The following is a 13,793-nucleotide window of genomic DNA, read 5'->3' as shown; positions in this document are numbered from 1 at the left end:
ATGAATGTACAGTTTTTACACAAAAATCCCAAAGAGATCTTTTTTAACCACATGGCCCTTAACTATTGTTAACAATGCTGTAATCCTGATCAATGCTTGCTCGACAGTGAAAAAGTAAATGAAAGAGGAAACACAGAGAATGGTAATATGATGCTGCTAAAGAAAGTTTCTAAAGAAAGGAACTGAGCCAGATCAGAAGCCATGTTACCTTAAACTACCTATTTCCTTCAGAGACTCCTCTCTGGATGCCAGGGTCGTCTTTATCTGTACATCTTGCAACTAGGAGGGAAAATAACAGTGTGGCAAACACCATTGTCAATAGGAACTTGTGGGCTTTAATTCACACAAGAACAATGAAATACAAAATAGAATACAAAGCAATGGCCCGATTTTCCAGACCTTATACAGGTAAGTCAATGCTACTCACACACAAACAGATTCACTGAACCTAGATGGACAACTCATAAGTCAGATTAATTCCCCAAACTGCTTGCTTGATATTTACCCCCATGAATAAGGGTTGCAGGATCAGGCCTTACAGGGCATGTCTAACCTGCATCTGGGAGCAAGCCTCCCAGCCTGGGTGAGACTACTGTATGCATGATACATTTTGATTTCAAACAGAAAGGGAAAAGCTAGAGCTTCGCTACACGCAATGCCTTGAACAAAATACTTGATAAGTAAACCATGAACTGAACCAGGGACCTAAAGCTTTGCAGTCGGGGATCTAACAGGCTTGTATCCTGTTTGGGTCAGATACAGCAGGGGAACAGTAACACCCCATGGATTAAACACTGCCTATTGTCTGAGCCTTCTTTGGTGCAATATTACGCTTCCCCCATTGTTTTTACTTTTACAGCAAAATGTGTTAGGCTGCCTTTCCCATGCTTGGGGGATTTGTGTGTCTTGTACAGCAGTTGCAAGCAGATGCTGTGGGTAGGCCAGTAAGAAAACGGTGTGTGAAGCTATTGTAACTCACTATCACCTTACGTGTATCCTGTGGCACAGAGTACACAGCAGATAGAAGTATCCGTAAGTCAACCAGTTACCACCAAAAACAATTATAAGTCTAATTCTGAGTACTCACATTCTGGGCACCTTCCCAGTTAGGGTGGGGCATTGAACAGATCAGGCATGGGGATAGACACCTCTAGAGCCCTTGGTCAGAGGAAGAAGAATCCAGACTCTCCTCTCCCAAACACCCTGTGGCCCAAGTTAGTGTGGGGGGAGTGGATATGGTGGCCACATACCTTCCCACTTATCTGGCTGGTTCAGCGGTTGCAGGGAGACACTACTGGCTCCTGGCCTGCTGGGTATTATGCAAGCACCCAGCCTTTAGTCTACCCTCATTGGCTCAAGGGGGGGGGAAAGAGGTATGCTTGGGTTGGTTGCTGGACTTCCTAGATGTCTGGGGATTTGGCCAGTTTCTGTTTGGGGTCAGGAAGGAATTGACCCACATGGCAGAACTGGCAGTCCACGTGGTGACCTGTTTATCTAGCAGCCTCTCAGCACCCAAGAGGCTGAACCAGGGTCACTGTTTATTTTGGTTTTAATGTTTGTTGCAGATTCTAAAAGAGCGGCCAGTGCAGATAGTTTTGGCAGGAAATGCCAAGTTATAAGCGGGCCTGAATCAAGACAGATCGGAAGACACTGGGCCTCATTCTTGGTGTTGCTGGATGGTGGTGTAGGCTTAAGCATCTCATGCAGCTCAAAGACCCCTCATCTGGACCCTTATCCATCAAGTGAGGTAGGCAGGGGATCATGGTAGCTCCAGCCACTCCCCTTTATTCAATTGGCATGGATGGGGTAGAAGTAGCTTCCCATTATTCTCTTGAGGTCTGCTTGGGTACGGCCCTGGACCAGTTCCTGCTGGTAATTTTGTAGGGAGCTGCTCAATCCTCATGTCTTTTGTTAGATATGTTAATAAAGTTGCAGTCTCCACTTGAAGCACATTTTTGTGCCTTCTTCCAATGTCTGCGTCAGTGAAAGAACAGATATGCCATAAAAGCAGTTTATATTATTCCAGTCACACACATCCCTGAATACAGAATCTTCCCCCAAATCACGCCCACAAGGACCTAGGTGCTCAGATAACTGTCTGACTGTGTAAAAATAGAATATTGAGTAGATATTATCTGAGCAAGGGCATATGCATAGGGCTCATGAATAAACCAGACGTCATATACACATCAAAGCATGGGCCTTCCCCTGACCTAAAGGCTCATCCTAGAGTCTCTGTGGATCTTTGTGCCCAGAATCTATGAATTAACCTCTGTGAGTCTAAAAGGAAGCCAGAATTGGTACAGGCAATTAATTTCTCCATGCTCCCCCTGCTGGGCTTCAATGCATAATGCCCAGCCTGAATAAAACATTCAATCTGAGTCTTTGGGCTGCTGCTCCATTTAAGTCAGTGGCAATTTACCAATTGAGTTCAATGGGAGCATTATGTGACCCAGTGAATTTTATACTGTGCTAGCCATGCCTTAGTCCCAACAGATCCCAAACCTTTCAGAAGTTCTCTCTCAAAGAAAGAATCATGGATATTTTTAACTTGCTGATACAGATCTGAAAGTGATTAAAAATCATCTTAGTTTCTTTCAAGGGCATTGACTTCATGTCCTCCTTCACTTCTCTTGGCACAACAGTAAAGAAGCAGTTTTACTCAGGGAAGGGAATGATTTATGTAACTTAGCTTCAGATTAAGTGGTAAAGAACTTTAAAGGCTGTGACGCATCCAAGCAATTCTGCAATTCTAATTATTAGCCCTAGGGATTTGTTTACTTGCAGGTAAACCAAATATTTGAAATGGAGCAGTCACCCTATGGAGGGGTATTATCCTGTGTTAATTAATTGCAGTCAGTCATGGAGGCACTTGTTGAACTCATGACAATACTCACTTTTAAGACCATATGGCACTTTCCTAGGGCTTCAATGATCACTGTGCTTTCCAGAGACATACCACTCCTTTTGTAGATGCTTCCCTGCAGGAATGTATTGGTAGCTGTTGAATACCTATAGCTATATCTGGATCCTTTGGGGAAATTCAGCCCCCTGTGTTCTAGGAAACAAACAAACAAACCAAAAACTTGTGTGTGCACTTCTACATTTTATCAGCAAATCAAGAGACCGTTGGTAGATTTAGGCCATTTAGGCACCTAAGCAAGTGGCCAGATTATCAGAAGAACTCTGCTCCCATTTAGGCTCATAATGTACGTGGCCAGATTTTCAGTAGTATGAAGCCCCCAGGAGCGCCTGCACAGAGGACGCAGGGAAGACGAGTGCCCTCCTTCCCACGGCACATTCATACAGGGCCCGGGCACAATGTGATCCATAACATTGAAGGCCCTGTAGTGTTAAGAGACTAATATACCACAAGCAGGGTGGAGCAGGAGTGTTGTGACACAGCAGTCTTCCCACCACCCAAGCTGGATGTTTTGATGATAGCAACATGAGACAACCAAGACTTTACAATTCTCCAGGTACATTTCACAAATGTAAAAACTTCCCAACTGTCAGGGTGGTTAAGCACTGGAACAAAAGCAGGTTAGACAAACACCTGCCAGCGATGGTCTAGTTATGACTTAGTCCTGGCTTGAGTGCAGGGGGCTGGACTAGATGACCAATTGTGGTCTCCTAGGGCTTGTCCACACTAATGCTGTAAGACGCTCTCCCGCCAACTTACCTTCCATCTCTCGGGATGATGGCGTACAGATGTTGTTGACGGGAGAATGCTCTGCCATCAGCTTAGTTTGTCTACACCAGGCCTGCTAAATCAACACTGCTAAATCACACCAGTGCCGATTTAGCCAGAAGTATAGATAAGCCCTCGCAGTCCTACACTTTTATGATTCTATGTGCTGTTAACTGCACATCTGTTATCAGATGAACTGTGGATGATTTCTATGCCCCGCTCTACACTTCAAACTCATGTTGGTATAACTGCATTGCTCAAGGGTGTGGAAAATCCACATCCGAGTGACACAATTATACTGACTGATCTCCCATGTACATAGTGCTATGTCACCAGGAGGGCTTCTCCTGTTGACACAGCTACCACCTCTCAGGGCTTGTCTACACTTACAGTCCTGCAGCTGTGTAAATGCACTAGTGCAGCTGCTCCACTGTAGCGCTTAGTGAAGATGCTACTTATGCTGACAAGAGAGCTTCCACCGTCTGAGCAACATAATTACACTGACATAAATGTGTAGTGTAGACCCGGGCGTGGGGAGATGGAGTATCCACACTGACGGGAGAAGCTCTCCCATCAGCATACTTAGTGTTGACACTAAGTGCTACAGTGGCACAGCTGCAGCGCAGTAAGTGTAGACAAGCCTTGCGTCAGAACTGCCACTTTGAAATACCACCCTGAAAGGTTTGGGCTGAGGAAAGGAGGGGGAAAGGGAAGGCAGTGGTTGTGTTTGGATTAGGGACACTTGATCAGTTTGGTCCTTTCTATCTTCCACTCGTGGGGATGAAGCTTCTATAAGTTTGTTGAAAAGAAAGGGGCCTGATTTCCTCCCACTGACACAACTGTCGATTGGGGTAACTCTGCTGCTATCAATGAGTGACAGTGATGTAGGAAAGAAGTTGGAAATCATTCCCCAGATCTCCATTGTCCACTTTGGGGTTATACTGTAGTGTAAGAGTCCAGAAGCGAGGCAGAAAAACAACAATTCAGTTTATTCGAGACAAATTCAGCTTCATGAACAAGCCAGAAGGAAAGAGAATCCCTGTTCTGTCTAGTCCCAAGGGAAAACCCACCCCTACCCAATCTCTCCAGCAAGTTTTCAGGTTCCAGACACTACAGCCAACACTTTGCCAGAACAAGTTTGCACTGGCTGATCCTAGCTCGAAGCAATGACATGGATGTCAACAGCTACAGCTTTCAGAGTAGCAGCCGTGTTAGTCTGTATTCGCAAAAACAAAAGGAGTACTTGTGGCACCTTAGAAAATAACAAATTTTAACAGCTACAGCCTTTCACGTCTATCACATGAACTGCACGAGTGATGTGCTGTTAGGAAAAACATACTACGTGTGTCTCTTGAAGGGGGACAGCATAGAAAGTGTATTTGGAGGTTAGATTTGAACCATAGGGCCAAACGGTGATACAACTTCAGGCTTTTGAAATTTCAGGCATTCCACATTCACTGGAATTCTTTACTGCCCCCCAAAAAAAAAAAAAAAAAAATCACACAGATTTAGTTCTTTTGCATGTAGCTCAAAAGGGTACATCCCAAGCTCAGGGTAATGTCATACCAGCAGATGAGTCCAATCTTTGTTTTATAATAGTTCGAACCTGACTGTATTCTGCGCTGAGCTATTGACTGTATTCTTTTGAGTGGAACCAGCCTTGGAAAATAAATCATGCTTTGAAATATATGCTGTTAGATGTCTTCCTGTCATGGTGTTCGGTACATCTCTCCCCTAAAAGGGCCCTGGATACCACTAATTAGATGCTGTAAACATGATGGAACCTCTATTTTGCTAAGGATTTCAAGATTTCAAAATGTAGCTTATTCCCAAATCAGAACCAAAACCAAACATTTCAAAATTTTCTGAACAAAAATTTGGTTTTGGTCAATGAAAACATTTAATTTTTGTCAAAATTGAAAGGATTCATTTCATTTTCTATTTTTTAAAATGCAACAATACAAATTTTAAAAAAATAAAACAAAAAGCCATTTAAAAATGAAAAATCTAACCATTTTGTTTCAACACTGTCAGAATTTTTTCCACCGGTTTTTCTTCTGAATAAAATGTTGGCAAAATCCACATGATTTTACAGAGCATTTTGATTTCAAGAGAACTGTATTTTAATAGATTTACTACTGATAAGCGAGTTATTTATTAGGTAGAATGCTACCCTCTCTTTCAGAAAGCGAGAATAGCTGGCAAACACTGAAAAAAGCAAACAGCAAAAGAAGGTAACAGGGCCGGGGTGCTGGAACAATTTGTATAATGGGGATGTTGAGAGCCATTGAATCAAACTGTAAATCCTGTATATGAAGGAAACCACTTCAAGTGAGGAGGGTGCAGCAGCTCTCCCAGCACCCATCGTTAAAGCACCTATGGGCCTTTTTAGTGGCTATGCAAGGATTAATATGTTTGCTGTATCCTGGAAACATGGAATGTTGCTGCTTTCAAAATGTCTTCATCTAAAGTCTTTTACAGTTACTTGAATGATTCAATTTAAATGATCAAGGGGTTTTGATGTAAACTGTGATCTGATTGCATGACGTGGCTTTCAGCCCATGGAATTATCTCCCACTGAATTATAATCAGAGTAATGTTGCTTCTTTCACTACAATCCCCTACAAGAAAGGTCATTTAAAACAGCAACTTAATAGTAATGAACTGGCTAGTGCATATGTCCCATGCTGCCCTCTACTGAAAAAAATCAGAAATGCTAATGTGTGCCATAGACTCTATACTGCTCCTGTCAAAGAAGATTCTCCTTTAGTTCAGATGATAGTAAAATGTGCTTTAAGGGCTGGAGGATCAGAGTAACCTTTCCACCAGCATGAGTTCTGGTGGCCAGGGCATGCCACGGTGACACTTATGATGACAGTGGTGAAATCCCTAAAAGATCACAAATTTGTAGCATTATTTTAGCATTGGAACTACTGTAAAGTAGAAGCAGGAGAGTTTGATTAATATGTTCTCTCTTGCATCAAGTTAAGAGGGTGCTGCCTGGGAAAGATGGCTACAACATTTGCCATGCTTACTCTTCATTAGCTCCACCTGCAGGCTCAGTGGGGAATTGAAAGCCCTTTAAAAAAAAAAACAGGTTTTTGTTAGGAATTATGAGGTTGGATTGGAGCTGAGCAATGATGGTTGAGCAAAAAGACACTGAGCCACACAGGCTGTTCAGGACAGCATATAGGGGGACCTGGGATCGGAGCGCTCTCTGATTCTCCTATTGTTGTTCTGGAAAGGAGCAGTGCGCACTCAAGCACCTGCTGCCAAGGTGAGCAGGAAGCTTTGGTTACTGATGCATGCACACAAGCTAGGTGACCAAACCTTGAGTCTGTGGAGGACTCCCAGGAGCAATAGCCAGGCTCTGTGGATGGAGTACTGGGTCTTTCTCCTACCTTGCTACTGTGCAGGTAACGCTGGGATGTGGAAAAAGAGACTCAGGACAGGGCAGGATTTTGTGTTGCATATTTTGGAGCACACTGTAGGCTAGTTTTAACTTTTGTGTGATCTGAGTCCATAGAATGTTAACTTAGAGCAACCCAGTGCAACAGAAGACACAGCCATGCTAGGCAGTTTCCTCCAGGAATATAAATTAGCTCAACAGCAGTAAATCCTAACTCAGCTATCACTATCATCCTTCCAATAAAGCAATACCCACTGAAAAGTCCAGCACGTTACAAACTGCAAAGTTGTGCGTTGTGACTATAAACCTGCTCTGAATACCAGCTTGGCCTTACTCACCAGCACACTCAGTCACACAGGCAGCTTCCGGGCCTAAATTCTCCTGAGATCCTGCAACAACAAATCAGAAGTAATTGTAGAAATGCACTAAGAAAAAACCCATGTGCAGCTTCAGTGATTGATACCATAACTGTTCATTTACAATAACACTGAGATTAAAGCAGCAACATACATTGCAAAATCCTCTAATAGCAATTACTGAAAAGACTTTATTAGGGGAAACACCATATGCAGCAAGGAACTTGTTATCACACAGTCATTTTGCAACAATGATTTTGCATTTTTCTCTGGCAAAGGATAAAAGCTCCAACACTTGAACATCATTTCTTTTCTAAATTGGGTAGAAGCCAACATCTTTCACAATATAAAATATTCTTACAACCCTCAGATCAGAAGCCTTAATATGTGAGTGAGTGAAATGGGCCACATAATGCAGTCAGAAGTTCACTCTATGACTGTTTAGTCCAGGCCAGGACTCTGTGTTCTGAGACCCACTGGCACAGGTTCTGCCTAGTTATTCTGGGAGCAGGAGAACCAGAAGGACAGTTTGTGTCTGGCAGGCAGTTTCAAGAAGAACCACTTTTGTACGCATTACAACAGAGTCTTGTCTCCTCTGTACCACCAGCATTATTACAGGCCTGAGCAACAAAGTGGAGATCTGTGCATGGTATTAATAGCTAGAGTTTAGGTGCTGCTGCTTATAGAGATAGGAGTCAAAGTTCTGATGAGGGCCTGAAGTGGCGGTTTTGGTCCACCTCTACTGATGTTAAACCATCGGTAACTATGTGCACATTAACACTCATGATTTCCCTTTCTTCCTTCTTCTGCTCAAAAGAGGATTAACACTTTCTGAAAACACAAGCAAATAAATGAGATGACTAACAAGTTTCCTGTTTCTCTCCCATAAGCTGAGAAAAGTCCCGTCTTCCACTAGAACTTTTCCAGCATATTTTGACTAGCTTGGTTTTTAGTGCTTGAATGAGAGACTAATTGCCCTGGTTAGATGGGTAGAAGCAAAGTGCAAGATTCCTCTTTACAAGTTCTGCCATGCCTCATTCTAACCATATCTAAATAAGTGCCTTCTATTTATACCCTGGAAACGTCTTGGGGATTATATTTTTATTGTCTAGATTCCACCGTCACCATTAATATTTTCAAGGCACGCATTAGACATTCTGCAGCCTTTAGGAAAGAACAAATGACTTCACAGTCAGCCATAAAAAATCCCTCCCCAGAACTCTCAGATCAGGTTTTGTTTTTTTAATCTTCTTGACAAACCAAGTATACTTTAGCCTTCTGAATAAAAAGCTCATGGAAGGCTGCTGAGACCCAAAATTGTTCTCGAGCTAAGTTGTCCAAGGTCTGACATAAATCACATAAAATAGCACTGGACAAGGCCTAATAAGCAAAAGGTCAAACAAGACATTGTAGGCCAAGATACATCTCTCCTGTCACCCGTGGTGGAGCTGACTGCTGAATAGAAAAGAGCTTCTTTTCAAGCTAAATGGTGCCTTCTCATTCTTTTCTATTGGCGGTAATCAGCACAGCATCAGTAAATAGTGCTAACCAACCAGAATTTTTATTTATTTATTTTATTTTTAAAGACGACTTTTCTAACCATCTAAAGTAAAAAAAAACCCTGCGCCCCCCTCATGTCTACTCCTTTGCTATAAAGGTGGCTGACACCAAATTTTCTGATAACTCCAAAGTTAGAGGAGTACCAGCATAGCGCAAACATAGATAAACAAAACCAAATAGAGGAGAGATTTGAGAGTATTAAATTAGTCTTTATACTCCAGAATAGGAAACAGACACCACAAACATAAAATAAAAGGCGGGAATAAGAGATAGATTTACCAGAGCAACCTCAGAAATGGTACTCACTGTCTCTTTAAAACCTTCATATTATTCTTTCATCTAACCAAGCTTTGTAGTTGCTGGGGCGGGGGGGGAAGGTATGGGATTTAGAAGGGAAGTGTTCTACAATATGAAAAATTTTGAGAACCACCAAGTTATTCTAAAGCAAAATTACATTAATGTTCTGAGTGTAGCTACCTTTAAATAGAACAACAGATATGTCATCTTACCCTCATCCTCTGATGCTCTCTTTTGTCCTTTTTGTTTATTACCATCAGCCATTATGTAAGCTGTTCAGGGCAGGCCTCATGGGTGAAATCCTCAGTGGGAGTTTAGCCATTGAGTTCAATGGGGCTAGGATTTCAGCCCATGTCTTCCTACATGTCTGTACCATACCGAGCACATTTTGGATACTACTGTAGTATAAATACATAACAATCCCTTGGTAGATTTGCTCAGGTGGGTATGAAAATGTAATTATGTTTCTTATCAACAGAGGAAAGGAAAGACTTTAGATAAGGTCCTAATTTTGCCATTCTTGCCCGTACTCGGCAGCACCTAGAAGGATTCTAGGCACTCAGTGAAGGATTCTGCTGCCATATTGCTGAGAATCCAGTCTAAGTAGAAATGGGGTGTCTAACCCAAGGAAGAATCACACTGTATTTTATCCCCCAAACTCCCTCCCTAAGTTCAGATTTGTACATGAATCAATTGCCTTTCAAGTCATTATCTGCTTAGCAGGAGAGTTTCATTGCCAGTGGTTACACAAGACAGAATGCAAGTGTCATTTGAAGCATGAACAGCAGCAGGTTTCCACACTAGAACTGTTCTTTTCCCAACGCCAGCACACTGAGGAGCAAACACTAAACATCGCGTCACAAGGACTTTTTGTTGTTTCATCAGTCCCTAAACACTAGAGAGTCTATTCTCCTTCCTGATTTTCATTCAGGCTTCATTCAGGAGAGGGCAGTGACTCTCTAGAGACCTGAGGGCAAATGCATTGAAATGAATGGAGTTATGCCAGAGTTACGCAGGCATAAATGAGAGAGCAGTTTGGCCCATTATATAAAGATACTCAGTCTGTTTTTTAATCTCAATGCACATACAGCGTCCGTTAAAACTAATGGCATAGCTCACTGTCATGTTTAAACTTTGAAATGATCTTCCAAGGGACGTGGCAGAATCCCCATCACTAGATCTGTTTCAAACACAACTAGACAAAGCACTAGATCAAGAACCATTAAGTGACAGCACAGAGTCATATTTTCATAGTCTATTAGGCATGCACATGTGTGCAAATTGCCTGCACAATTTCTGGAATTGCATGCACAAACACTGGGACTGGGCATTCATATAGCCAGTTAGGCTCCGTCATAGAAAAATCAGGTGAGCAAAAGGTCCATAGATTTTTTATTGTTGTTTGTCCATCCCATGGGCACTTATATGAATATACTGTAGTTCTGAAGATCTAACCCAATAGACCTTTTCCACTGCTATAATAAGTGGGAGTTAACTAGATATACTGTGATGAGAATAGTCCTTTTATGGATACTTCTAAGACACAACCTGCATCCAAGACCTGATCCTGCATTCCTTGCACACACCAAACTTCCTTGAAATTCACTGGGAACACAAGGTGTTGGATTGAGTCCCAGGTGTTCTATTAACAAAAACTTGGTCACACCGATACAGTAAAAACAGCCAAAATCAGATGAGTGATGCAGATTCCCTACTGTTTATGGCACTTTCACATGTCTGGACAGAAACAAAGGTGAATTTGCTGCTTTTATAATAAAACATTTACTATTAAACCTCTTTAAAAACCACCCAATGTTAGCTTGCTATAATATATAAAAAGCTTGGTTTAAGATAATTCTCTTCAGTATTAAGAACAGCAGCAGTATTTATGCCTCTTCCACAAGTTCTATGCTAATGAAACATGCCCTCCAGTTATAACCGAGGTCCTCTGTGCCCCTTAGGTCAATTATTCCTACAGGAGACAACAGTTAACAATACCTCTCTCTTTACTTGCCATTGCTGTGCTTTTGTATATTTCATATGTCCCATCTGCCTTAAGGAAATCCTTTGGCAAACTAGCCCATTTAAAAACCCCATTCAGATTATTTGATTGAAACCACATTTTCTCTTCTCTTCCCATAGACTTTAAAACCGGGGGGGGGAAGGGGGAGGGGGAGAGGGATTCACTGTTTTTGCAACAAAAATAAGTGAGCAGCTTTTCCCTTTGGTATCTATTCTTGTATCATTCTTGAAGCAGAGTGAGAGCTTAATCCTCAGAAGAGTAAAATTACATTTCTGTCAAAATACATTTACCACTTATTTATTTTTCCTCCCATACAAGATTCTGTTACATCTTTGCAGAAACTGAACTCCTTTATGGAAGTACAAACTTGAACTAAAGGAGCAAAATGCAAGTGAGTTGGTTGTTGTTGTTCTAAATAAACTTATCTCAGTTCAATCAGTAAGTAGAAAGCAAAAAGATTTCTAGAATGATGATTGTCTGTCTAATTGACCACACCTGGTAATATCATTCTAGGACTACAAAATCTTGCTAAATTTATAGACCTGTAAAAATAAACCTTAAATTCCAACTGCACTGCATTTGGAAAGCAATATATCTATTCTGATTCATTTTCTCATAATCCCATTAGAAATTTAAAATACACAAAAAGAAAAATTGCAGCCGTACAAATCTAAATAACCAAGTTTGGGTCTAGAAATTCTTTGGAAAATGTAAATGGTTTCTTCTTTCTTGAAATAGTTGGTTGGAAGCGTAGAAAGATTCATTATCAAGTTAATAGCCTTTAAAGAAAATAAATCAGCAATTTCCTTTGCAAGGGCATTGAAATAAATGCAACACCCAAAAATCACACACAGTTCACTTAATCTGAAGGGCCAGATTTTCAAGAATGTTCAGCACTCGCGGCTAGGGCCAGATTTTCAAAAGAGCTCTCAGCACCTAAATCATACAGCCAGATTCTCAAAAGTGCTCAGCACCCAGCTAAGCAAACGGAGCTGAGGAGTGCTGACCCCTTTGGAAAATCTGGCCACTTAGTTTAGGTCCCTGACTGGGAGCTGGTCAATGCAGAGTCTTGTGAATATTTTATTTTATTGTTTTTAATTAGTTATCCTGTTTGTTTTTGATTTAGGAAACAGCACGTGTCTAGATCTGTTTTCAGCCAAAAAAATGGACAATATTGTTACAGTTTCCCTCATTTTCAGCTAGTTTATGGACCTTTCATTTTCAAGATATTGTAGTAACCATCATTTTTAAACATCAAACTAATGCAGCCTTTTACAAACTCCAATCATTCTGTTATGAGTGCATGTATCCACTACAGCAGTTCTATCGTTTTCCTGGGCTTCCCCAACTAATGAAGAAGGAAGATACAGTAATACTGTACTCTTTAACATGCAGGATACCCTCCCACCTGCAAAAGCACCACCCAGGCAGGCCACTAATACAGAACTGATGTACAGAAAGCCAAGACAAAGTTACTACAAGAAAGTATTCCTACAAGAGCTGCACGTCCCAACATAATTTACACTCTCCCAGATGCTTTGCAAGTGAGATCATTGCTGTGCAGAAACATTGTGCTCTGGCGAGCAAGCAAGCTGCGATTTGAGCAGAGGAAACAATATTTTCTTCTACTTACTCCTAGGCACTCCTGCGACAACCACGCAGAATAAAAGGACTGAACGCAGCCCCATGACCATCCAAAGTGCCTCCTTAGCCCAGCATTAACAAACCCACATCAGTCCTCCTCTCAGAGGCAGCTCTGAGCCAGGCAGTGAAAGAAAACTTTCTTCACAAAGCAGGACCTGACTATTTCAACTCCCCTCTTCCAGCCAGAGGAGGGGCTGACGGGGAAGCGGGTGGTGGTGTGTGTATGGATGGGAGGGGGGGTGGGAAGAGTAAGGGAGGGGGAACATCTCAGCCACTCAGAGTTCTTTGATAACATTTTAGACCCATGGCTCCCACCCAACAAGGACCATTTCTAACCTATCGGAAAAGAGTCACCCCGGAGGAAGCTGGAGTGTTCGGCATCTAAAAAGTTCAGACAGCCTGAACAATCCTGGGCAGTGATTGCCCTGCAGGTGATCCATTCTTGCTTCAGTAATTACAGCCACATGGGGGAATGGGGGAATGCTTTGGGGCTGAAAGGAAGGTACTTCCATGGTGGGAAGCGAACAAGTGAGCTTTTCTCCTCTATGCTCACCCAGGGTAGCAACATCCTCTCCGCCAAAGTGACACTTCTCAGGTGACTGAATGTGTGCCTAAAAGCACACAGACAGGCATGTAAAAAAAAAAAAAAGAGCCCTGAAGATAACTATGGTGGTTTAAGGATATGCCAGATACATGGCTTCCAGTGTCCACTAGCCTAAAGACTTCCCTTGAAGCAGCTGTCTTGAGTTTGCTTTATTTCCTCAGCTTCTGCTCCCCACCCAGGCCCTTTCCCCGCTCTGCCTAGCATGCAGC

At 42.1% G+C, this 13,793-nt stretch overlaps 1 protein-coding gene across 4 annotated transcripts in view; it reads right to left on the bottom strand.

The window, feature by feature from the left end:
- The window catches only part of LOC119862732, a 165,502-nt gene extending 152,355 nt beyond the window's left edge, over positions 1–13,147 (bottom strand). For all 4 annotated transcript variants that reach the window (XM_043493431.1, XM_038419951.2, XM_043493430.1 and 1 more), the window contains exons 1-4: positions 12,970–13,147; positions 7,439–7,489; positions 2,898–3,058; positions 209–279 (exon numbers count right to left, since the gene is read on the bottom strand). In XM_043493431.1, coding sequence (XP_043349366.1) covers positions 209–279; positions 2,898–3,058; positions 7,439–7,489; positions 12,970–13,030 — 344 coding nt within the window. In that variant the 5' untranslated portion in view covers positions 13,031–13,147. The remainder of the gene's footprint in view (positions 1–208; positions 280–2,897; positions 3,059–7,438; positions 7,490–12,969) is intronic.
- Between the last annotated feature and the right edge of the window lie 646 nt (positions 13,148–13,793).

Source organism: Dermochelys coriacea, chromosome 10, assembly GCF_009764565.3.
Source record: "Dermochelys coriacea isolate rDerCor1 chromosome 10, rDerCor1.pri.v4, whole genome shotgun sequence".
In the NCBI taxonomy this organism is placed as follows: Eukaryota; Metazoa; Chordata; order Testudines; family Dermochelyidae; genus Dermochelys; species Dermochelys coriacea.
The sequence above is the reverse complement of the archived record's forward strand: the minus strand, read 5'-3'. Positions and strand labels throughout refer to the sequence as shown.